Genomic DNA, 24,456 nt, shown 5'->3' on the forward strand with positions numbered 1-24,456 from the left:
CCCACACCCGTTGACAGTGGACACATGGGAAGATAATATGTGTAAATGGCCGAACGTAACTACAGGCAGAATTATAGCGTATTTTGAGGAATCAATGGCGGTGGACGGCAACATGATGAACAATCTCAAAAGCTCCCTTACGTTAGTCAGCCAGACTAACGTTAGGTTACAGTCCTCTCCTCTGTCACAGTCAGTCAGACTAACATTAGGCTACAGTCCTCTCCTCTGTCACAGTCAGTCAGACTAACGTTAGGTTACAGTCCTCTCCTCTGTCACAGTCAGTCAGACTAACGTTAGGTTACAGTCCTCTCCTCTGTCACAGTCAGTCAGACTAACGTTAGGCTACAGTCCTCTCCTCTGTCACAGTTAGACTAACGTTAGGTTACAGTCCTCTCCTCTGTCACAGTCAGTCAGACTAATGTTAGGCTACAGTGACAGTACTCTCCTCTCTCACAGTCAGACTAACATTAGGTTACAGTCCTCTCCTCTCTCACAGTCAGCCAGACTAACGTTAGGTTACAGTCCTCTCCTCTGTCACAGTCAGCCAGACTAACGTTAGGTTACAGTCCTCTCCTCTGTCACAGTCAGCCAGACTAACGTTAGGTTACAGTCCTCTCCTCTGTCACAGTCAGCCAGACTAACGTTAGGTTACAGTCCTCTCCTCTGTCACAGTCAGCCAGACTGACGTTAGGTTACAGTCCTCTCCTCTGTCACAGTCAGTCAGACTAACGTTAGGTTACAGTCCTCTCCTCTGTCACAGTCAGCCAGACTAACGTTAGGTGTCTCTCCATTCAGAAACAACACAGTTTGCCTTGATCACTGCAAAACATGACATGCCGTGTGTAGCCTCCACACAATAGGGCTACACACGGTAAATCATGGTAAATACGCAGCACAATACCCGCCGTGGTAAACAGAAGAAGACTGGGATATTAACTTTAAGGCGACTCACTTCTAGACTTGAATGAAATTGTATTCACTTACTATCTGCTCCGTGGATTACCATTTTACAATTTCGGAGATGAAATTGTAACATAGCAACGTTGGTCCACAAACGTTGCTATTTAACACCTTAAGTGCCATAGCCGAAATAATTCGTCTTACATAATCCAACGCTTAAGTGCCAGAGCCGAGTTTACTCGTCTTACATAAACATTTTTTTTTTTTTGACGGTGGGACATCAATCAACAACTTTTACATCTTCGAGATCACTATTGGAGCAAGATAATGTGTATAATCTATTTTACCGACCCACTAAGTGTTGACAGTGCTCCCCCAGACGACCGAAATCAAAGAAAAAACTGCCGCGGGACCAAGCCGTTCAAGGAAATGCCGTGGCGATTTTACAGTAATCCACTCAAGACTTGTCTTGCCTGAGAGCGGCCGCGCACCGGCAGCAGCACACAGAGAGCGGAGAGCGATTTGCAAAATAGATCATAGGTGAAACACACTTTGAAACACCTCAGAAAGGCCAGAATCAACATCTGCCCATCGCCCACGCATTCCCCGGCCCATCTTGACTCGCACAAGGAGCGTCCGCACGCAGGCAAGCAGGCAGGCAGGCACACAGGCAGGCAGCAGCAAAAGCGCTTCTGACACGCCCGCTGTACAGCCAGGAGGAAGGAGGAGAAGACACACGGAGGGAGGAGTTTGAATGAGAGGGGTGTTTCCTGTTGTTATGGAGGAAATTACTGTTCAAAACTATTGTTTAGAATGTCTGACGGTCTTACTGATGCCAAAAATGAATGGTTAAAGTGACTGTTTCACAAAAAGCCATTTATCTCTGAATAAATTTCCAGACGCTGAAACCATGCTGTACTCAACGGCTAATATCTACATAACTACTAACTCTGCAAACTAACTCTTTTAGACAGAGAAAGCACACATTCTATTAGTTATTTTTAGATGATTGGTGTTAATGAAATTCTTAACAGAAAAGAATCCTCGGCTGTTCTAAAATGAGCCAGAATCGTCAAAAACACCCCTGGCACAACTTACCTACAGGAATGAAAACATGGCTGGCATTCAATGTGTTAAAAAAAAAAAATTAGATTGGGTTGGGATTATAACGTTAGTTTGCCGAGTCGCACCTGGTAATCCAGAAATGGCGTTATGGTACCTTTGTCTACTTGTAGATCATCAAGAAACTTTAAATTAATAACGTTAGATGTGTTTAACAGAGCTGTATATCGGGTCTAGCAGCTGATCAGTAGCTCAGACAGCCTCTAACACGAGGTGATTGTCAGCTCTATAATTCGCAAAATAGCAGTGGATGGAAACGCACATTGTTTCGCATTTTATTTTGCCGACTTGCAGGGACAAAGCTGTTTGGTAGCGGGCTGATGCTCAAAACACTGTCAAACCAAACACTCGTTCAGGCGTTTCTGTGTATTGTGACAGCCACGCACTGCACAATGTGTTCCAGAATAACCCATTGTTAACACGTTCACTGCCAACGACGTGTTAACACGTTTTCAGAATCCAGCTGTTGACTGCCAACGACGTGTTAACACGTTTTCAGAATCAATTTTTTTTTTTTGACGGTGGGATGTGCATCTAACCCTTTTACATCTCTTATATAAGTATTGGACGTGTACAACGTGTACAACCCATTCCACCGACCCACTAAGTGGCGACAAGGAAGGAGGAAGGCAAGCAAAAAGCAGTGTGACGAAGCCATTCTCATGAAAATGGATTGGCGAAAACGCTTTCGTTTTCGCGCTGATTGCTGGCAGTGCGGGATTGCAAATTTGCATAATATATTACGGATGGAACACACTTTGAAACACGCAGCATAAATATGACCAGAATCGCAAAAGCTTCATCAAAGCTCTCAACCAAAACTCCAAGAAGCGAGTCCAACCAGACTTCCTCAAAGAGCGGCCGCGCAGACAGGCACACAGCCGCACAGCAGCAGCAAAGCAGTGAGACTGGTGACAAGCTTGTGACTAGGGGTGGGAATCGCTGAGTAGCTCACGATACGATATCGTCACGATACTTGGCCCTCGATAACGATATATCACGATACTGCGATACTGCGATATATTGGAAGACGATACATCACGATACCTGTGTAACAAGTGAAAAAAATACCTCTGAAGGCAAAAAATCATGTATTATGCATTTATTAGCAGAATTGACATGAACTCTCTGAGTTCACTCACTCACTCATACCATTTTCGATACCACGGAGGAAAAGTTACACATTAAGTCTTTTTATTATTACTATTAAAACAAGAAAACCTATATAACCTACCTACCTACCTATATAATTTCTAAAAGTAGATATTAATGATCAAACATTTCCATTCATGTAGCCTACAGTAGTTGTTTTTGTTTCAACTACAAACATAAATAAAGTCAACTTGAAACTATGTTTCAACTACCACACACAGCATAATATTTTAGCCTGTTTATTAAAAAAAAAAAAAAAAAAAAAAAAAAATAATAATAATAATAATAATAATAATAATAAACATATCGATACTTGGCGCCAGTGTATCGATAACGTATCGCGGGTGGAAATATCGCGATAACGTGGGTATCGATATTTTGTCCCACCCCTACTTGTGACACGGCGCTGCAGCCAAGAAGAACGCCCACGGAGGGAGGAGTTGGAAGCAGAGGGGAGTTTCCTGCTGTTATGGAGGAAATTACTGTTCAAAACTATTGTTTAGGTCTTACTGATGCCAAAAATGAATGGTTAAAGTGACTGTTCTATCGAATTTCACAAAAAGCCGTTTATCTCTGAATATTTTTTCTGACGCTGAAACCATGCTGTATTCAACTGCTAATGCTTACATAACTACTAACTCTACAAACTAACTCTTTTAGACAGAGAAAGCACACATTCTATTAGTTCTTTTTAGATGATTGGTGTTCACGAAGTCCTAACAGAAAAGAATCCTCGGCTCTTGTAAAATGAGCCAGAATCCTCAAAAAAAAAACTGGCAGAACCTACCTACAGCATTGAAAAACGGCTGGCAGTCAATGTGTTAATAACGTCTGCTAACGTTAGTGTAGCTGATGTTATCGATCGTTGTAAAAAAGTTTGGATATTTCGGCTGCTGCCTTCTGCCGGGGACACGAAAGGCTGCTATGGTGCCGCCCTAGGGCAGCGCTGGGAAACTCGTCTATAAAAGGGAGCTAGGGCCTGTCAGTTTCTCTGTCTGGCCCACTGAGGACATCATCAGTGATGTCATAAATTCACTCTCTCTCTCTCACACACACACACACACACACACAAAGTTCCAGTGATGATGTCATAAATTGTGACATCATCAGTGATGTCAGAGGCATTGTGACATCATCACTGATGCACACATACACGAGACAGACACACACACACATACATGAGAGACAGAAAGGCACACACATGAGCACACACACACAAGTCAGACACACACACTGATGACATCAGTGATGATGTCATCAGTGGCATCAGTGATGATGTCATCCGTGATGTCATAAATCAGTGATGATGCCATAAGCGATGTCATCAGTGATGCCACTTGATGTCATAAGTGATGTCATCAGTGGTGTCACTTGAGCAATTGGGCATTGTGACATCACTGATGAATAGGAGCATGTGGGCAATGTTTCTCTGTTTCTCTCTCTTTTTAAATTTTTGTCCCACTGATGATGTCATAGAGCAGACGAGCCTGCGATGCACAGTGGTCATCAGTGATGTCACTTGAGCAATTGAGCATTGTGACATCACTGATGAATAGGAGCATGACGGGCAATGTTTCATCAGTGGTCATCAGTGATGTCATAAGAGCAAGTGAGCCCGCACAGCAGGCAAGCTGCAGAGCGGGCGATGGAGCAAGTGAGCCGAAACAGCACACACAGCACAGCAGCTGAGCTGTGTATGCAAGCTGCAGGGCGGGCGATAGCCAGGAATCAAGGCCTAATAATATATAAAAAGGAAAACACACAATTGCACACTCTTGACTGGATTTAATTATGAGTCAATATCTGAGCAACATAGCCTATTAAAAAAGCTGGAGGTACAATTTTCACTCCCAATTGCTTTTGTGCTGTGCCTAGAATTATGACATGTCCCCGAGCCCTTGTGTTTGTGTAAATAACTTTATTTGGAAGTGATTAGATTTGTTCCAGCAGATGACTGAATTTAAATTCTTGTTTTCTGAATTCACATGTAATGATTGCGGTTTGTGAGAGTTTGGTTTCTATGGTAATTCTTGCAATATTCCATTGGGCATGTTGGGATTTTTTGTGAACCCCTAATCTTAAGATTCAAATGTCGCCTATGGTTTACAGCCTGATTCAAAAAACTGTTCTGGTCTCTATAGCTAATTTCCCCGTTCATGACAACTGTACGCTGACTTTTTATATAACTCATCCATTTATACAGTCTATGGCTGCAAAAATCTGACTATATAATCATTGTATAGAAGTCGATAGGAAAATGACCCTACTTCTCACCTGAATTGGTGGTGTATGTATGAACACATTTTGGTGAGCTATGCACGCTCCCGCGACCCTCCTACGATGTGGCTCTGAGACAAGCTCCCTACCTAGTCGCATGGGCAGATTGGTCCCCCTCCCCTCCAGAGCTCCGTGAAGTAGCCAGCTCAGTGAGTGGGATGAGGCAGGAGAGAGAGACAGAAAGCCAGCGTGACAGATTATTATTATATAAATAGTTTAAAATAGAGCATTTTTGGATGCGAGGGTCATCCTGCTTCCCAGTATTGGACATCGCTAGGTAGGGTATCTGGATCTGGTTGCGTTCATGCCTTTTACACAGCATTTGTGAAGATTCATGTGCAGAACCACAAATTCCAAGTAGCGTCAAGTCAAGCAGTATACAACGGAAACTTCCGGGTATAACCTTCACAATAATGGCAATTAAATAAAGTAAATGCATGCGTAATGTTTTTTTGTGTGTGTGATCCGAAATATACAGAACAGAGATAAACTGGAAGAATATCTGCTCTAGGGCTGTCACTTTTTATTCGAAATTCGAATTTAACTTTGAATGTGGGGGAGGAGGGCATGTTCGAATGTATAACTGTTCGATTTTTTTTTTTTTTTAATTAATTATTATTATTATTATTATTTTATTAACTCATTGAGTTCCAGCCACTTTTGGAGAACGGACGCTCCCAGTGCCAGAGTTTCAGAGCTTTTTTCAGTGATTTCTCGAGGCCCACAGAATATTGTGTGATATTACTATGTAAACACTGAACACGCAAAAAGAACGATGAGACTTTTCTATCATCAGCAAAAACAGGTTTATTGATATAATTTTCCCTTCTTTAGTTATCAGCCGGAGAAGATAGCTTGATTTAACCAAAAAGAGCCGTTTTTTTCTAGAAGCTGAGATAATGACCCTTTTGTGAAATTAAACATTTCAAACACATCACTGACTCTGAAGCTAATTTTCTGATGTAGTCACACCTCAAAAATAATTTCCTTCAATAAAACAGTGAAGGCCAGGGAATTTTGTTTGGCAGAATAATATTTTTAGCTGCAACCAGCAGCGCTGGCCCCTGCGTGCGCTGCTGGTTGCAGCTTCTTGCTGGTCTTGATTTGCTGGTGGGCATCGGATATTCTGGCTTGCGTTTGCCAATCCTGTCCTGCTGTCTGGGTCTGTCTGGGTGTTGTGTGCTGCTCTGCGTGCCCCCCCCCCTCCCACCCCTCAACTGCACACTCCTCCTCCGTATGGGAGTGTCTCTGGTGGCTCTCTGCTGAGTTTGCTGTGCACAGTGAAGGGTGCGCGACATCCAGCTTTTTTACAGCGTTCCGCGTGTGTTTGTCACCGGCTCCTATGCTTCCAGTTGAGAATAATAACAACTCCACGGCTGATCATGCGGATGGGCTGTCGCAGCGAACATGGAGGAGCTCAATTGTGGGAGCAGATTGGCTGCTGCAGGCACATCTAACGTTAAAACGCTTCATGCATATCGATGCATACGGATGCGATGCGATTTCCGTTTCCCCAATGACTTATTCTCTGTTTTTCTGTGCCTTTCTGTTAACCTGGAGAGCACTGTCGCCACCTAAGGGTTCTGTAAAATAGGTTATAGACCTCCAATAGCTACAATAGTTGTACAGGAGATGCGGAAGGCTTTGATCGACGTCCCACCGTCAAAAAACGCATTGGACGTCGAAAGTCGTCCTTGGCACTCTACGTCACTATTTAATTGGACGTCGAAAGACGTCCATGGCACTCAATGAGTTAACCAAAATTAACCAACTGCTGCTTGCTGGTAATGTTAATCCCATGTCAGAAAAAGTCTCCAGATTTGTCGCGTTAGTCTCTTCTGAGAAAGATTGTCTCCAGGTTCTGAAAAGTTGTCTCGAGTTGGATGCAGCCAAGTTTGTGAGGCAGTGTTGTGACTGCAACTGACCCAAGCTAACACAGCAGCGGAGAGGAGCTGACTGACTGGACCATGACAGCTGAGGATTTTTTTTAATATTCTTTTAATATTTTATATTATATTATATATATTTATACGATGTAACCGGCAGGCGCGGACTGCATAATCGGGCACGTCAGGCCGATGCCCGGGGGCCTGGCCTGCAAAAAAATAAAAAATATATAATAATAATAATCAAAAAACTTCGAATATATTCGAACATTTTGCAGGCAATTAAAGTTAGTTCGAACTTTATTTTGGGAAAAAGTGACAGCCCTAATCTGCTCCCTTCGAAAAGTAAATTTTAACCCGTAGTGAGTCAACCGTTCTGAGTTTTTGTTACGAAGTAATACAAAATTGATTTTTTTTAAAGGTAAAAACGTCTAGCTTCATGTATTCTCTATAATTCTAGTAGGATTGTTGAATTTAAGGACTGAACATAGCAAAGACCTGTTTTCTTTGTAGCACTTGAGACTCCAGGAAATCGATGCATCTGGCCGTGAGTTGTAGGGTTGTTTAATTAATTACGGTACTAACGTTATGCGCAAACGATTATATGCAGCGAACGTTATATCTCCCATTATGTCTTTTTAGCAACTTGTTTTCAGACTCTGCATGTAGTGATAGTTTGTTGAATGTCAATGTGATTCACTTAAAGGAACACTCCGCCCATTTTCAACCAGCAATAACTCACTAACTCAAATCAACTCTCAATAACTCAAACTATTCATCATTCATCTAGTTTGACAGTTATTGAGAGTTGATTTGAGTTAATGAGTTATTAATTTGAGTTAGTGTGGACCAGTGATGTCACTGGTCCACACTTTAACACTCAATAACTGTCAAATTAAATGACAGACTTCAAAACAGTTTACAGTTTTCTGATATAGTACTGATGTTCTAATGATACAAAGCTGGTTGAAAATGGGCGGAGTGTTCCTTTAAGGCTATGCTCAGACAGTGAAGTGCAGCCGTGTGGTCAGACAGTTTTCACAACTCCCCATTGTGTGGTCATGCCCAAATTCCCCCCACTCCCGCCCCCTCTCTACTTTACACCCGGAGGTGCAACACATGTATGAAAGCAACATGCCTCCTGTCTGAAAGGGTTAACTTCACGTATTGTCCGGGTCAGGCTCAGTGGAAGCAACCGTGACCTGACCTGGAGTTCATGTCTGAAAGTGGCTAATGTCTCACTCACTAGTTTCAAGTCTTCTTCAATACAGAATTTTGTTCAGATGGTCCCTTTCAGGGTGCAACGTTCTCTCTCCGATGGCCTATCTGATCACTGCTTTGTCACGCACATTGTGGGTTGGTTGTTACTAACAAGGTGCCCTTGAGCGATGCATGAAACAACTCTGGCTTTCAACTAAACTCCAATGTAAACCCATTGTAGTCATATTTGCCACTCAGGGCAACTGCTCCCCCGTGCGAACACGGTACCCTTGTGCGATGCATTCAAAGACCTGGGCTTTCACTAAGCTCCAATGTAAACCTCATATATGATGCTCAGGGCAACTACTCCTAACTTTGCAAGAAAGCTGGATTCGCTCCAGTCGTCCAGTCACTCCCATATTACACCGACACAAGCCTGCAGCTGCTCTCTACAGCAATGGTTCTCAAACCACTACTCTTATCATTTTTTCACTTACCCGGTGAGGCTTCTGGTGTCAAGCGCTCTGCCGGCGTGAGCCGCTCCGGGGACAGTGGCAGGTGGGGAGTTTGACTGGGGCGGTACACCTGTCAAATGATAACGCAGGTGTCCTAAGGTGAGCTCAGGGAGGACAGAAACCTCCCGTGGAGCAGAAGGGCAAAAGCTCGCTTGATCTTGATTTTCAGTATGAATACAGACCGTGAAAGTCCTTCTGACTTTTTGGGCCTTATCTTCGCAACGGCGGTAATTTTGCATTGGCGCCCGTTTTGCGCTGGAATAGCTCCGGGCAAAGCCCTAATTGTGGGCGTGTCGGCCCGCTGCGCTTCACGTCATCTCGGCGCAAACATCCATAGGTGTGTTTATGCCCATAACAGGATTCACAAGGTGAGATCACTCCCCTTAAAAGCCACAGCGTCACCGCCATCACATCATCATCATCAAACAGAGAGAGAGAGAAAAGGGAGAGGGTGAGAGAGCGAGAGAGAGAGAGGGGGGGAGAGAACGAGAGAGGAAAGAGAGAGAGGGCCGCCGCGCAATTACGCAGTGATGTCCCAAAGCGTGCGCTTACTGTATTTATTTAACCTTTACTTATCCAGGTTAGCCTCATTGAGATTGAGAATCTCTTTTTCAAGAGGGACCTGGCCAAGAAAAGCAGCATAAAATTATACAAGTTGCAGACGCCACAACAAACATCTCATAACATTACAACACTGCATGGTACACACACATTTAGTGATTCATAAAAACAAGTTAAACTATGAAGAAAAAAAACAGTTGCAACTTTCACCGTCCTCCCTACCTTTAACCATTGTTTTAAAAACATTTAATGAGACCAGCTCCTGCAATTTCAGGTCCTTCTGGAGCTCATTCCATGCCGTCGGTGCTGAGAACTGAAACGCCTTTTTACCATACTCTGTATGAGCCCTTTTCACATTCAATAAAAAAAGGTTTTGTGAGCGTAAAGAGTAATTGTTGTTGCTCTGCTGGACAATGTATGTACACAAATAATTTGGGAGTTGTTTTAATATCGCCTTATAAATAAAAAGATACCAGTGACTCAGCCTACGTAGAGTCAGAGATGGCCAGCCCACTTTCTGGTAGAGAACACAGTGGTGAGTTAGATTTTTACAGTTTGTGATAAACCTTAAAGCCCCGTGATAAACAGTGTCCAGCAGACGCAAATAACCTACAGGAGCATGCATGTACAAAATGTCTTGTTTCTAAAATAAAAACCTAACTTGAGTCTCAGCCTTTTCACCAAGGACTCTATATGATACCTAAAAGTAAGACCATCATCTATTAAAAAACCCAAGTATTTGTAAGTTGATACTCTTTCTATATGTTTATCCTGCAGTGTTTTAACCTGAGGTAAAGATTGGGGCTCTTTTTTTGACCTGGTAAATACCATCAGCTATGTGATTAGACGTTTCGTTCATATAGGCTATAACATAGGACTACACATCTAAAATATGTGTTTCTTTAATAGGGTAGGAATGTGTGAAATTTTACTTCTAGCCTATTTCAATAGCCTATGTCAGAATTGTCCACTATGGTTAAGCCATTGATGGCGGTCACGCCATCCGCGCTGTGGAAAAGAGGTTACTGTACTGGCCGGACACTACAGGTGTTGTGCCAAAACGTGATTTGCGTTTTGCTCGGTGCCCTGGTTGTTTTGGGCCGGCCATGGGGCTCACAGGTTGGGGAGAGGCAGCTTGGCACAACACCGTCACAACTTTCTCAAAAGCAATCTACTGTTACCTCACACCACAAACCTGTATGGTCTGGAATTATGTAGCCTAATAAAACCATGACAAACTAATTCTCTGTGTTTTTTCTGCAATATAGGCTATAGTTATCAACGTGAAAATCAACGTGTCATTCCGAGGAGAGAAGAATGTGTGCAGGCGCGAGGTGTTGGAGAGTGACATCCATGCCGTGCGTAAATGTATCGAAGCAAGGATTTCCTGCACTGCCCGGAGAATATTGTCTGTCTTTTTGTGCTAAGACCAGCTATTTGGTGGCGTTAAAATTGAGCGCACCCAAGGCCGTTTTTCCTAACACATTGCGCCTGTTTTGGCACAGTCAACACCCAAACCTCTCTTTGCGCTCGGAACATACCGACAGTATCTTCGCAAGAGCGCAAAATGACACTTGCGGGAGGGAGATGATAGCTTAGATCCCAGCGCAAAACTGGACGTGGAGGCAGACGATGTCTGGGGCCGGGACAGACGCTGGGAAGATAGCAAAAGGCGCGCAAATGGCAACGCAAAGGATAGCGCCATACGAAGATAGGGCCCTTTGGGTTTTAAGCAGGAGGTGTCAGAAAAGTGACCACAGGGATAACTGGCTTGTGGCGGCCAAGCGTTGATAGCGACGTCGCTTTTTGATCCGTCAATGTCGGCTCTTCCTATCATTGTGAAGCAGAATTCACCAAGCGTTGGATTGTTCACCCACTAATAGGGAACATGAGCTGGGTTTAGTGGAGGCCTTCATCTATGGACAAAATACATTCATGAGTCGTTGGTGGCAGGATTGATCCGACCCTCTTCCTCTCCTTTGGGAGCTGCATTCTTTTTTGTGGGTAAGAAGGATGGTTCTCTACGTCCCTGTATCGACTATCGTCACCTCAATGACATTACTGTTAAGAATAAATATTCGCTGCCTTTACTTGACTCTGCTTTTGTCCATCTCCACATGGCCTTTGTGTTTTCCAAGCTGGACCTCCCCAATGCTTATGTACCATCTAGTCCGCATCAAGGAGGGAGACGAATGGAAGACTGCTTTTAACACCCCCATTGGGCACTTTGAATATCTGGTGATGCTATTCGGCCTCACTACTGCCCCAGCAGTGTTTCAAGCTCTGGTCAATGATGTATTGAGAGACATGCTCAACCATTTTCCCTTTGCTGCATGGAGGCTCAGGCCCTGTGGGTTTACTCCCGGCCGCGCTCCTCCTTCGTCTCACCAGACCCTCCCGGGGCAAAGGCATCCAGAGGCAGAGAGGATGCCTTAAAGATAGGGATGGGCATTTCTAGCAAAAACACTATTCGAAATTCGCTGGCTTTAAATCGAAATTCGAAAATAAAAATAAAAATGTAAAAAAAAATTAAAATGTTTTTTTTTTTTTGTGTGTGAGAGTGAAATGTTGCATTGTCTCCCCTGATTCTAAGTCTAAGGCTTTATTAATTAATAGAAAAAGTTTCTGCTGTGGATTTTTAGCTCAAACAAGCATTGCACCACTGAAGTAAAGAACATGACATTGACATTTTCGAAAATAAAAAACAGTTTTGACAATCATGAGTGGTTCATTAAATATTTAGTAGGCTCAGGTCTGAGTGCCAAAGGGGTGCCAAAGTCACCCCCTCTCCCTCTTCATGGGATTTCATCCGCCATTTTTCCATAAACCTTGCTTAAAATGCTTATAAAAATTGTTTTACTTGCTCAAACCAAGCGATTCGACTATACTTAGAATCAGGGGAGACAATGCAACATTTCACTCACAAAAAAAAAAAAAACATTTTTTTTTTTTTTTTAGAATTTCCACTTTCAATAATAAAAGTCGACCTTGATAATAACAACGATTATTCGAAAATTCGAAATTCGATGCCCATCCCTACTTCAAGAAGGCCTGTGCGTTGTACGTCATTCGCCTGCGCCGAGCACCTCGCTCTAGCCTGAAGGACCCCAGGCCGCGCTGATCTTTACACAGATTTTCTGGCTGGGGTGCTAAACCCATCCCGTACCGGATGCTGTCTCTCCGACTGTCAACTGTCTCTCCAGCTTGTCACCAATATAATACCTGGTTGTCGCCTAGTCTATTCCTAAGTGTCACTGGTCAGGGGAGCCAGAATTCTATGTTAAGAAATACATACTACCGCACGCGCTGGGACGCGTCATCAGTGATGTTAACTGGGGTCGTAAGGTGTTTCGGGTCTGTCGAACATCATACACCCTCGCCCAGTAGACCCAGCCGAGGCTGATTAAGACCCCGACTCGCATCCCAGAAGCAGCCGCTCACGGATCAGTCCTCCTACTCTGTCTGCAACATTGCCCGCGGAAGGGCCGATCACGCCCAATCCGCTGCAATAGAGTTAGTGCTACACCGCATTATGAAAGACCCTTCGGTGCATGGAGGCTCTAAGGCGCTGTGGGTTACTCCCGGCCGCGCTCCTCCTTCGTCTCACCAGACCCTCCCGGGGCAAAGTCATCCAGAGGCAGAGAGGATGCCTTCAAGAAGGCCTGTGCATTGCATGTCATTCGTCATTAGCATTATATTCACTAAATCTTGCTTCAAACGACCCAAATTGGGCTTCAAAGGACCCAAATTGGGCTTCAAACGGACCAAATTGGGCTTCAAACGGACCAAATTGGGCTTCAAACGGCCAACATTTTCGCCCGCATCGGCCTGTATCGGCCTGGCCTGCTTGGTATCTAATGCCCGGCCTGAATTATGATCCCAGTCCGCCCCTGGCTTCACCCATGTGCTTTCTTCTCTTGTTCCCTGAACCCAGCACAGCGCAACGATGATGTGGTAAACCGAGAGCTGCTGGCAGTCATGTTAGCCCTGGAGGAATGGAAGCACTGGTTGGAGGGGGTGGAACATCCACTCATCGTCTGGACAGATCATAAGAATTTGTCATACCTCCGTTCTGCCAAGAGACTAAACTCAAACTCGGTGGGCTTTGTTTTTGGGGCGTTTCAATTACACCCTTACCTACCGTCCCGGCTCTAAGAATGGGAAACCTGATGCTCTCTCTTGCTTGGCTGAGCCCGAGGGGCCACACCTGGAACCGGAGGCCATTCTTCCCTCTTCCTGTGTGGTGGGGGCAGCTTCCTGGCAAATTCAGACCCTGGTCCAGGAGGCACAGCACTTACAGGCCGACCCAGGCAACGGTCCACCTAATCTTTTTATTCCGGATTCAGTTAGGTCGCCAGTGCTGCAGTGGGGCCACTCCTCCAAGCTGTCCTGCCATCCGGCTATTTGTCGCACCCTCGACTTCCTCAGGCGAAGATTTTGGTGGCCCACCATGGCAGCCGATACCAGGGACTTTGTGTCCGCCTGCTCTGTCTGTGCCCACAGCAAAGCCTCCCACCAGCTTCCTGCTGGGTTGTTGCAGTCCATACCTGTGCCTCACCGCCCTTGGTCCCACATCGCTGTCGACTTTGTTACCGGGCTACCTCCCTCTGAAGGTAACACTGTCATATTAAACATTGTCCATTATTTCTCCAAGGCTGTGCACTTTGTTCCTCTCCCTAAACTGCCTTCTGCCGCAGAGACTGCTGACCTTCTAGTCATCCATGTGTTTAAGCCCCATGGTCTTCCCCGGGACATTGTTTCAGACAGAGGGCCGCAATTTACCTCTGGGGTCTGGAGAGCTTTCTGTTCTGCAATAGGAGCCACAGTCAGCCTATCTTCTGGGTATCATCCCCAGTCCAACGGGCAGACAGAGCGGGCCAATCAAGACCTGGGGGCGGCCTTGAGGTGCATCACCACTCGTCATTCGTCCGACTGGAGTAAACAACTGCCTTGGGTGAAATATGCTCATAACTCCCTCACCAGTTCAGCCACAGGTATGTCACCTTTTATGGCCTCTCTGGGCTACCAACCGCCACTATTCCCTAACCAGGAGGAGGACGTGGCTGTTCCCTCCGTCCGAGCCAATTTCCGGCGTTGTCGTTGGATTTAGAAAGAGGCACGTGCGGTGCTTCTTCGGACTGCTGCCCGTAACCAGCGCCTGGCTGACCACCATCGTGTCCCTGCTCCTCCCTACCAGCCCGGTCAGAAGGTTTGGCTATCCTCTCGTGACTTACCTTTAAATGTAGAATCGCAGAAATTGGCGCCTCGCTTTGTCGGTCCGTTTGAAGTGGACAAGGTGGTGAATCCTTCGGCTGTCCGTCTCAAGCTTCCTCCATCTTTAAAGATTTGTCCAACCTTCCATGTGTCAATACTCAAGCCCATGTCTTCCAGCTCATTGTGCCCTCCGGCCGAGCCCCCTCCACCCCCCACCGGGTGGTTGATGGCGGACCAGTCTACACGGTGCGGCGGATCCTGGATTCCCGACGCAGTGGTCGCGGTTTCCAGTTCCTGGTGGATTGGGAGGGTTACGGTCCTGAGGAGAGGTCATGGGTGGCCAGAAGCTTTATTGTGGACGCTTCCCTGCTGAGAGATTTTCTCCGGGACCTTCCGGAGAAGCCTGGTAGGACGCCAGGAGGTGTCCGTTGAGGGAGGGCTCTCCCCAGGATGTGTTTGTTTGTCTTGTTTGTGTGTCTCTCTCTCCCTGTATTTCCCCCTCCTGTGTGTAGTGGGCGGAGTTGTTCCTGACACCTGGGCACAAGTGCACGGCTGGCAGCGATTTACTAATCACTCATCACCTCCTCAAATACCCTGGCTTTCCACTGACTCGTCGCCAGATTGTTTTCATCACAAACGCAACAAAGAAAACATCATCCTGCAATCAAATATGTTTGAAAAGTCTTTAGATGATTGATGTAATTATATATTAGAAAACATTCACTTTAGTACCCCCCCAGACTCCCGACTGCTCGTCTTTCTTCGGTGGTGCAAGGCACTCTGTGTATTACTGTCGTTTTGGAAGCAGCACTGCCGCCTAGTCTGTCCTAGCCTAGCTGTGTGTTGGGGTGGGTTGAACTTGTTGAATGTCAGTTCTTTGCAAGTTCTTTGGCAACAGTCTCCTCGCATCGCTAGTCAGCTTTATAAACAGCGAAGCGCTGTCACTGTGCGGTCCTTGTCCTGTACGTGCGAGGCGGTGTTGGATAGGTACGTTACGTGGCTGGATTATTTTGGACGAGTAAGCAGCTTGCAAAATGCAGTCCTCATTTCTGATTACCACAGTGTCCCACCCAAGGCTTCCTCGGATTGGCGTGCAGCAAACATGGTGAGCACTGAGCAGATCGGCACGCAAATCTGACGACATGCCTACTACAAACATGGGCGCTGGCCCAAAAAAGGTTGCCACCTGTTATAAAATAACATGTGCAACCAAGCATGTGGAACTTGACACAGTGCCAGTGTGTAATGTAGAAGCTATGTGAAGAAATCAAGCTCCCAGAAACTGCATGTGCCTACTGCCTAGTAATTATTATTACATTAGACAGACAGTCAAAACTATGTGGACTCTATAACATAATTACAGAGACAGGTTTCATTGAGGTGGTTATATTTCATAATTCATATGTCTTTATTTCACTCATTCTCTCATAAATTCATGGTTGAGTACATACATTGAGTACATACATTAATTTTTTTATGTAATAAACAAGATGTTAAAAGGTAACATTGATAAAAGTAGCGAGGCGGCGTGCAGCGCGTCGGTGGACCGGCAGGAGCTAACCTCTCCCAGCCCCCACGCCTAAACCTAACCTCTCCCAGACCCTAGCCCTAAACCTAACCTCTCCCACCCCACCCCCCACGCCTAAACCTAATCTCTCACGCCTAACCTAACCTCTCCCACCCCCCACACTTAAACCTAACCTCCCCCAGACCCTAGCCCTAAACCTAACCTCTCCCACCCCACCCCCTACACTTAAACCTAACTTCCCCCAGACCCTAACCATAAACCTAACCTCTCCCACCCCCCACGCCTAAACCTAACCTCTCACATCTAAACCTAACCTCTCCCAGCCCCCATGCCTAAACCTAACCTCTCCCACCCCCACGCCTAAAGCTAACCTCCCCCAGACCCTAAACCTAACCTATCCCACCCCCCACGCCTAAAGCTAACCTCCCCCATCCTAACCCTAAACCTGACCTCTCCCACCCCCCACGCCTAAACCTAACATCGGCACTGCGGGTGGTCGGCATAGCGGGTGGACCCCGTAATGTGTAAGAGAGTGTGATGGGTCACATGACCAGAGTTTAGTTAAGGGTGTGACCGTGGATTTTTGGGTCAGAACCAACATGGCTGCTGCAGAGGAAAGACATACAGCCCCAAAGGAACACTATTCTGTATGTGGTTCAAGAGGCGCACGCGGTAATTGTCTTTAATTTGGTTATATTTCATGTAAAATGTCTGTTGATGTACTTTAAGTTACGTGGACAATTTGATACGATGTCAACAATTTTATTTGATTTTGGCACGTTTCTGTTGTGCTAACATGTTTGGATGTGTATGTCAATGGATAATTGCTGGAGAGACTTTGAAACGACATGACTTATAATTTAAATATACATTTTTCCCCTTTAGTTTTCGCCGTGTCTACTGACAAAGAGAGATAAATAAAACTTCAAAAGACATGAGTATGAAGCGTGTCCATTATTTCATCGACATTATACCAGTGTAGTTACCAGTGATGTTTCTTTTAGTAGGGATCAATGTAGGCTTCTTGAATCGGTTTTCGATTAATAATGCTTGTAGAGCAGTGTGGTTCTCAATCTTTTTCCACGTCAAGGACCCCTAAACTGACTAGTTCTGCAACTATCGATTATTTTAGTAATCGAGTATTCTACCGAATAATCCATCGATTAATCGAGTAATCGGATAAGAACCCTTTTTTGTGTTTTCAAAGGCTTATCGTAAATATACACCAAAAAATAAGATAAATCTCTTCAAATAAACAACTACATTGGTTTCTTTCTTAGAAAAAACAACATTTTTATTTTTAAATTGCATAGAACTGGCAGTGGCACCATTCATCTTTTCAACCTGACGTTTGAGTTCTTCCAGTGTACAGCAACCGTTAAATAATATGAATGAATGGCTTACTAGCTAGTTTACATCCTTCATTTACCTTACAGCTGCATGAGGCAACTTCGCACATTGCTGCTCTTTCTCTCTCACACACACTCACTCTCTCTTTCTCTCTCACACACCAATAGGCTAGTGTGATCACACACACACACACACAACGCTTTTAAATTAGCCGCTAACGTTAACGTTAGGTTGAGCTTTGTATTTCTCACAGAAAACGGCAAGCCACATAAAAAAAATGCAGCGTGAATGCAGTTACTAATAGTCATATTGGCAACGTGGCAAGCCAGCAGCACAACTACTACTAGTCTTAATATCAAGTAGCAATCATTAGCATACATTTACATTAGCGTTGTGTATAGTTAACGTTACGTTACTTTGCTCCGCTCGACGTAGATGCGCTGGTGGATGCGTAGACTGGATGTTTACGGTTCAGGTGCTGAAGCATTAACGAGGTACTGTTGTGATATGCAAGTATCGTTACAGTACTTGCACACCACTGAGTTTGTGTCCTTTTTCAGCGTGAAATGTTCCCACACTTTAGACAGTTTCGGTCGCTTTGTCGGCCCTGGTTCTTCCCTTCCCGGCTCCTCCTGTCTGCTTTCTCCGCCGCCTCGTTCCATTTTGCGGGGTCCGCTCGCTATTAGCTCTGCCTCTCTGGTCTGTCTGCGATCATGTGTTCTCACGTGTTTACACCCATATGTTTACACTGGAAGAGCGCTGTGCCACACCAGTAAGCGTCCGTGAGAAACACAGTCTCTACTCCCAGCAAGCACGGACGGACCCGGACGAATCGAGAGAGCCCAATCGGGGCCAGCTCAAGTCATATCATGACGAGTCAGATCTGGCCCAAGTATCACTATCCAACTAATTTCACTCACCACTGAAATATCCATGAGGATAACTAAATGGCTGCAATCAATCACGTATTTCTCAGTCTGGGCTATTTTTTTTCCAAAATCCGAGTGATCAGCAGTTGTGGACATCTGCTGATTAACAAACTGTTTATTCGTGGAGGTGGGACTACGAGGAGATGAATTGCGGGGGAATCCTGCAATTGTCTCACTTGCATATCGTGTTGCCAGATTGTTTTGAAAGAGAGAAAATACACTGCGAGGCGTAAATATTTGAGTTGGGAGTTGCATGCTGTAGCATGTGTTTCGGGGTTCTGCTTACACAGATTGTAAACTGTTACATGTGCGATCCACAAAAGTTCGGTAAAGTTGGAAATATATTGACAGATTCGCACTTCCCGGATCAATAGCTCATAAACGAAGCGTTTGTACTGCACACACGACGCCTCCCCATCTTAGTAAGGTAGACAACGAGCTACAACCTCATTTTCACCTAAATGAACGATCCTCCGAGCTGGACAAATAACATTGGTCTCTATGTGCTGCGGGCGGTGAGGCAAGTGCTAGGGACCGTCAGACTTGACGCCAACGTTTTAAATAAAAAAACAAGTTTCTACCATAATCCTATCGTATACTGTACGGTAGGCTATGTATTATCCGTGTCTCATAGCCTGTTTGTGTGTGCAGGAGCATTGGCAAACAAACGTACAGGCTGGTGACACTTGTAAATTACTAAGGCTAAATAGACAGGGAGCCAGAGATAATTACACAGGTGAGGTGAGGCAAGGATAATTGACAAAGGTGAAACATATCAGGGTGGGGCAGACAATCAGAGGAGCAGGAAACACGAGGGCAGGAAGTAAAGGGATCTGAAATGAGAAGACAGGTGAGTCACCAAAATAAAACAAGTATGGTTCTTAGAATTGTGAAATAAAGAAAACATAATTTAGGGCTCTGGGCGAGATATGACATAAACTGACCCAAATTTATTCCATGGACCCCCATTTGAGAAGAGTTCGTCCCAGGGTCCCCGATCTGATAAGGTTTTTGCTTTTAGATGTATAGAAAATGTATGAAACCCATGACCAAAATAGTATGCTACATTCTGTCATTGTGTTACTTATGGATGGAATTATAGTGAAAATAAAGGTCCCCTGGGGGTTCCCAGACCCCACACACACACTCGGACTTGGACTCTTTGATCCCTCACACACTACCATAGTTGGTAAACAGAGACTTTAGTATGACCTTCTCTACCATCGTTGGTACTTTTTAATGTTTGTTTTTAATTTAGTTTTTAAAATTAGAGTAAGCTATTTTTATTTATTTATGCTGTTTTTAAAAAGCACTTTAGCATGTGCAATAATTTCCCTAAAGCACTTTATTTTTAATTTACTACCTTTATTGTCGGTTGTCAGTATTTCTCTTGAAATTGCACTATTTGTGGGCTAGATGCAATCGTCATTTCGTTTCTGCCCTACCCTTGTGTATTGCTTTAATGACAATAAAGCTGAACTTGAACTTGAACTTGATTTTGAGAACCACTGCTGTAGAGAGCAGCTGCAGGCTTGTCAGGTTAATATGGGAGTGAATGGACAGCTGGAGCAGTCGCGAGAATCCAGCTGCCTTGCAAGGTTAGCAGCAGTTGCTCTGAGCGACAAATATGACTACAATGGGTTTACAGTGCTTCCGTGTGCATCTCATCGCTAGCTACACGCAATGTAGCAATGTAACATGTTGGCACATTGCGTGAAAAATGTTTTGTGTGTCTGTCTCTTTCTAGCTGTCTACATTGAGACAGAAAAATAAAAATGTGCATCTGATTGATCCTGACTAACAGCGTTGTTCTCCTCTCTTCTCTCCAACGACAGCTGCTGTCTCTAAACCCTCCATCTCTACATGGTGTGATGCTGGTTTGACTCAGTGTATTCTGAGCTGTGATTCAGACACCACAGAGGCTGAACCAGTCAGCTACACCTGGTGGAAAGATGACATGAACAAGAGAGAGCAAGAGATTACAAAGGTACAAGTACAGCGAAGATGGTTTCGGGGTGTTTGTCTTTTTGGCTCATTCTTTCTGTCCATTTGTGAGTTAGTTCATGTCCACTAGTAATATCAGGGGACTAACAACAAGGAATAGCAGAATTATTTGTTCAGCTTCCTTCACAGTTCACACATGCATTGCACTAGCTACTGTAGTGGTTTTCAGCTGCCCCCTTCCTCCAGCAAGCCCAACTATACAGTTTATTGTTTATTATTATTTATATTACTGCCACACTCACACTGCTGTATATAAGATAATACCTCACATTTTCACTTTTTATGCAATGCTAATTGAAGGATTGAAGGATTGTAGGAGAAGTCACACATTTGTGACGCTTTACTGTAGGCTAACTAACTTCTATTCTATTTCATTGTTTTATTTTTACGGTCTATTCCTATGCTTCGTATAATGTCCTTATGTTTATATTCTTCCCTATGTGTGAAGCAAGTGTAGCATGACTCAACTTCCCCTTGGGGACCAATAAAGTTATTCTGATTCTGACAATAGACTCTACTGTATTGTGGTTCCCCAATGGTGTGACACGCTGATATGCCATGAGGCAAGGTGTGATTTATTATGAAACATATACAATTATGGCACTATTCTAACTGATTAAACCACAAAAATACGTGCAAAAGGGTCCAAAACAAAAAGAAAAAATGTCCAACCTATGCCCCCCTACACTCCCCCCAACCCCCATCCTATTACTAGGACTATTACATTCTATAGCAGAGTTGAGCCTTGCATGCCCATCGCTTGACAGCCAGACTCCCGAGTGGAGAGGACACACACACACGATAGGGATTAGGGAAGCATTAACTCCTCCAGGTAACCTGCTGCAATTGGATTCAACACAACATCAAACAGTTTACCAGAGTTTTCAGAGCACATTTCAAACTATTTAAAAGGGGGTGGGAGATAAAACTAGAGCAAAAAGGGATTTTTTTCCACTTGCCAACTGTAATAGTGTGGAAAGAATTTTTGGATGACTCATGCATGGAATAGGTGAAATAGGCGTTTCTAGGTAAAGTGGTCAACAACAAGGTCCCTGAGGGACGATTAGCTAGGTGGTGTGGTTTCCTTTCATTGTGGGAACTTGGGCTTTGCGTGCAAAGCTGCCTATAAATGTTCATATGTGGTTATAATTAAACAGATTCATATCTTCGCAGCGACTGAGAGGTTGTCCTACTTATTTCGACATATTCATATAGAATTATCCACGACAATAGTCGGCCAATGGCAGAGCTTATACCAGCAGCCTGCTTCCATGCAGTCAGGCTACGTCATTTTTGAATGAAGACCTCTACTTCCAGCTCCAGGGAATTGCTGTGTAGTTACTCAGAGCTCCTTTAATCAAGTGAGCACTGATAAAAAATAAACTGTGATTGGTTTGTGAACTTTGAGCTCATTCTATTTCACTGATTTTATAGCTGGATTTGATCTATACGCTGTTCATCTGTACGGTGCAGAACCCAGTCAGTCGGGAGGTCAGCGAACCAATCAGCAACCCCCTCATCCTGAGTGAGTTACCTTTAACAACACATTTAATGTAGGGTCAAATCTTCAAATGTTATTCATCTTAAATTAACAATCTGCCAAAAAGGTCAGATTATTTCACTTGTTTACAAAATCAACCTGTTCTTTCTTGCCTTGTTTCAACATAGTGACACTTGTTTCAAGGAAATGAAAACAAATAAGTGAAACTGCATTTGAATAGCATTTAAAAAACAAAAAATTAATGTAAGACTAAAAACGTTTGAATTAATTGTATAATGAATTTCATAGAATAATTCTGATCATAATTCTAATTGTAATTCAGAATTTATATATATATACGTGTGTGTGTGTGTGTGTGTGTGTGTGTGTGTGTGTGTGTGTGTGTGTGTGTGTGTGTGTGTGTGTGTGTGTGTGTGTGTGTGTCTGTGTGTGTGTGTGCGTGCGTGCGTGTGTAAATTACATTTTAGCATACGATATCCAGACAATAAAAGTCAAGCTATCAACTACATACATAGAAAACTGTGTCCATGTAAACAGACTTGTTGCTGTTATTTTTCTGTAGAGCTTGATCGTGAACGCAAACGGAGAACACAGAGAATAGTCACCATCTTCATGGTCGTGACCATGTGGCTGCTCGTCATAACAGCCATTGCCAAATGCATACGCACAACAGGTAGGAAGTCATGAGATACTATTTATTTATAATGAATTACTGTCTAATTGATATTATTAATCAGAATCAATTTTATTGCCACAATATGCAAGATTACATATAATAGATATCTGCCTCGAATTGACAGTATTCATATTGGTGTCTGTTTTATTTAGGGTTAGGTTTAGTTGCCTTACTCCATAAAGGTTGCCCTATTCCCAGGTTGTTAAACTGCCTCTCGAGTTCCATTTCCACCCTGCTACCACAAGAGGCGCTGGACTACTGACTTCCTTACATTTTGTCAGTGTGGTCTCCAACCTTTACACATTTAAACTCCTATAGGCCTATATACTGTAGCTATTTCAGGAATTCCTTTCCCATACAAAGCTACATTACCAAGATGTAATTTCCTGATATGAGCTGACCAGCCTCTCTAACTTCTCCATCTTTGATAATGGAATCTGATCTACTGTCAAGGGCCACATTGGCAACAGGCCAATTAGCAAACATCACAGCTTTAGCTTGTCTGGTCACCTTATCTAGGTCCTCAATGCCTCCAACTAGCTGCTGCCTTATTATACCTTCTGACCCAGTCATAGGTTTTTCTAGAACTGTAGCTTCCTCATCTCTGAAACCCCTTTTGCACCTGCCAATCTTTTGCCCAAGTCTATGAGATAAAGAGGTGTAAGAGTATGAATATACGTAAGCTTAATTAATCATAACATTACTGATTAATTTCAACAAAACAACATGTTTATGCAACTGCAGGTGAAATGTCTGACAAGTTGCCAAAATTTACAATTAGTGCTGATCATAGATAGATTCAGCATGACCAACTGTGGTCTGACACACAGGGCCTCTTGCAAACAGGCCTCTGAACATTGGATGGTCCAGCAATAAACATTGAGCAAAATAAGCCTCCCTTAGCCGAGATTCCCTTCCTGTTTGTACCACCTTCTTTTTTGTGTCACAGTCAAACTGTTCTAAGTATCTTCTCTAATACAAAGATGATGTAGGAGCTGAAATATGTTATGTGTAAAACCTGAAACCTGAAACCTTTTTTTTACCTTTATTTATACAGGGGGAGTCTCACTGAGAGCAATGCTCTCTTTTTCAGGAGTGCCCTGTTCACATTCACACACACATTCATACCTGGAAGCTGACCAGTACAACCACAGTCTGATCTGTTGGCCACTGATCAGCTCCACTGGAGCGGTTGGGGTTAAGGGCCTTGCTCAAGGGCACCTCAGTGGTGGTAATGAGGGAGGGGCAAGCGCTACTTTTTCACTTTCCCCACCCAGATTTATCCTGCCGGTCCCGGGGATTGAACCGACGACCTTCCGGTCACAAGCTCGCTTCTCTAACCATTGGGCCACCACTGCCCACTTTGTAGGATAAATTAAAATTAATATTTTATTGTGATATGATACATATTTGCTTCTTTAACATATTCTTTACGATCATTATTTTCCTGCAGTAAAAAAAGAAAGGGATGAAGAAAAAGAAGCAGAAGAGAGAAGAAGAGAAGCAGGTAGGTACAGGAGCTAAATCACTCAGACCATTCTTCCTATTGATGCATTCAAAGTGTTGCTGAAATCTGACAGACTGAACACTTTAATGCATCAGAAGTATCTCAAGCACTGCACGCTACGTATGAACCATTTC

General features: G+C 44.1%; 1 protein-coding gene across 1 annotated transcript in view; it reads left to right on the plus strand.

Annotated features, from left to right (window-relative positions):
• The window catches only part of LOC310782935 (NACHT, LRR and PYD domains-containing protein 3-like), a 130,465-nt gene that overhangs the window by 37,696 nt on the left and 68,313 nt on the right, over positions 1–24,456 (plus strand). The window contains exons 4-7 of the mRNA XM_083643724.1: positions 20,470–20,621; positions 22,073–22,163; positions 22,702–22,812; positions 24,269–24,322. Of these exons, the coding sequence (XP_083499850.1) occupies positions 20,470–20,621; positions 22,073–22,163; positions 22,702–22,812; positions 24,269–24,322 (408 nt within the window). The remainder of the gene's footprint in view (positions 1–20,469; positions 20,622–22,072; positions 22,164–22,701; positions 22,813–24,268; positions 24,323–24,456) is intronic.

The sequence above is a fragment of the Poromitra crassiceps genome, assembly GCF_964638095.1.
Source record: "Poromitra crassiceps genome assembly, chromosome: 9".
NCBI lineage: Eukaryota > Metazoa > Chordata > Actinopteri > Beryciformes > Melamphaidae > Poromitra > Poromitra crassiceps.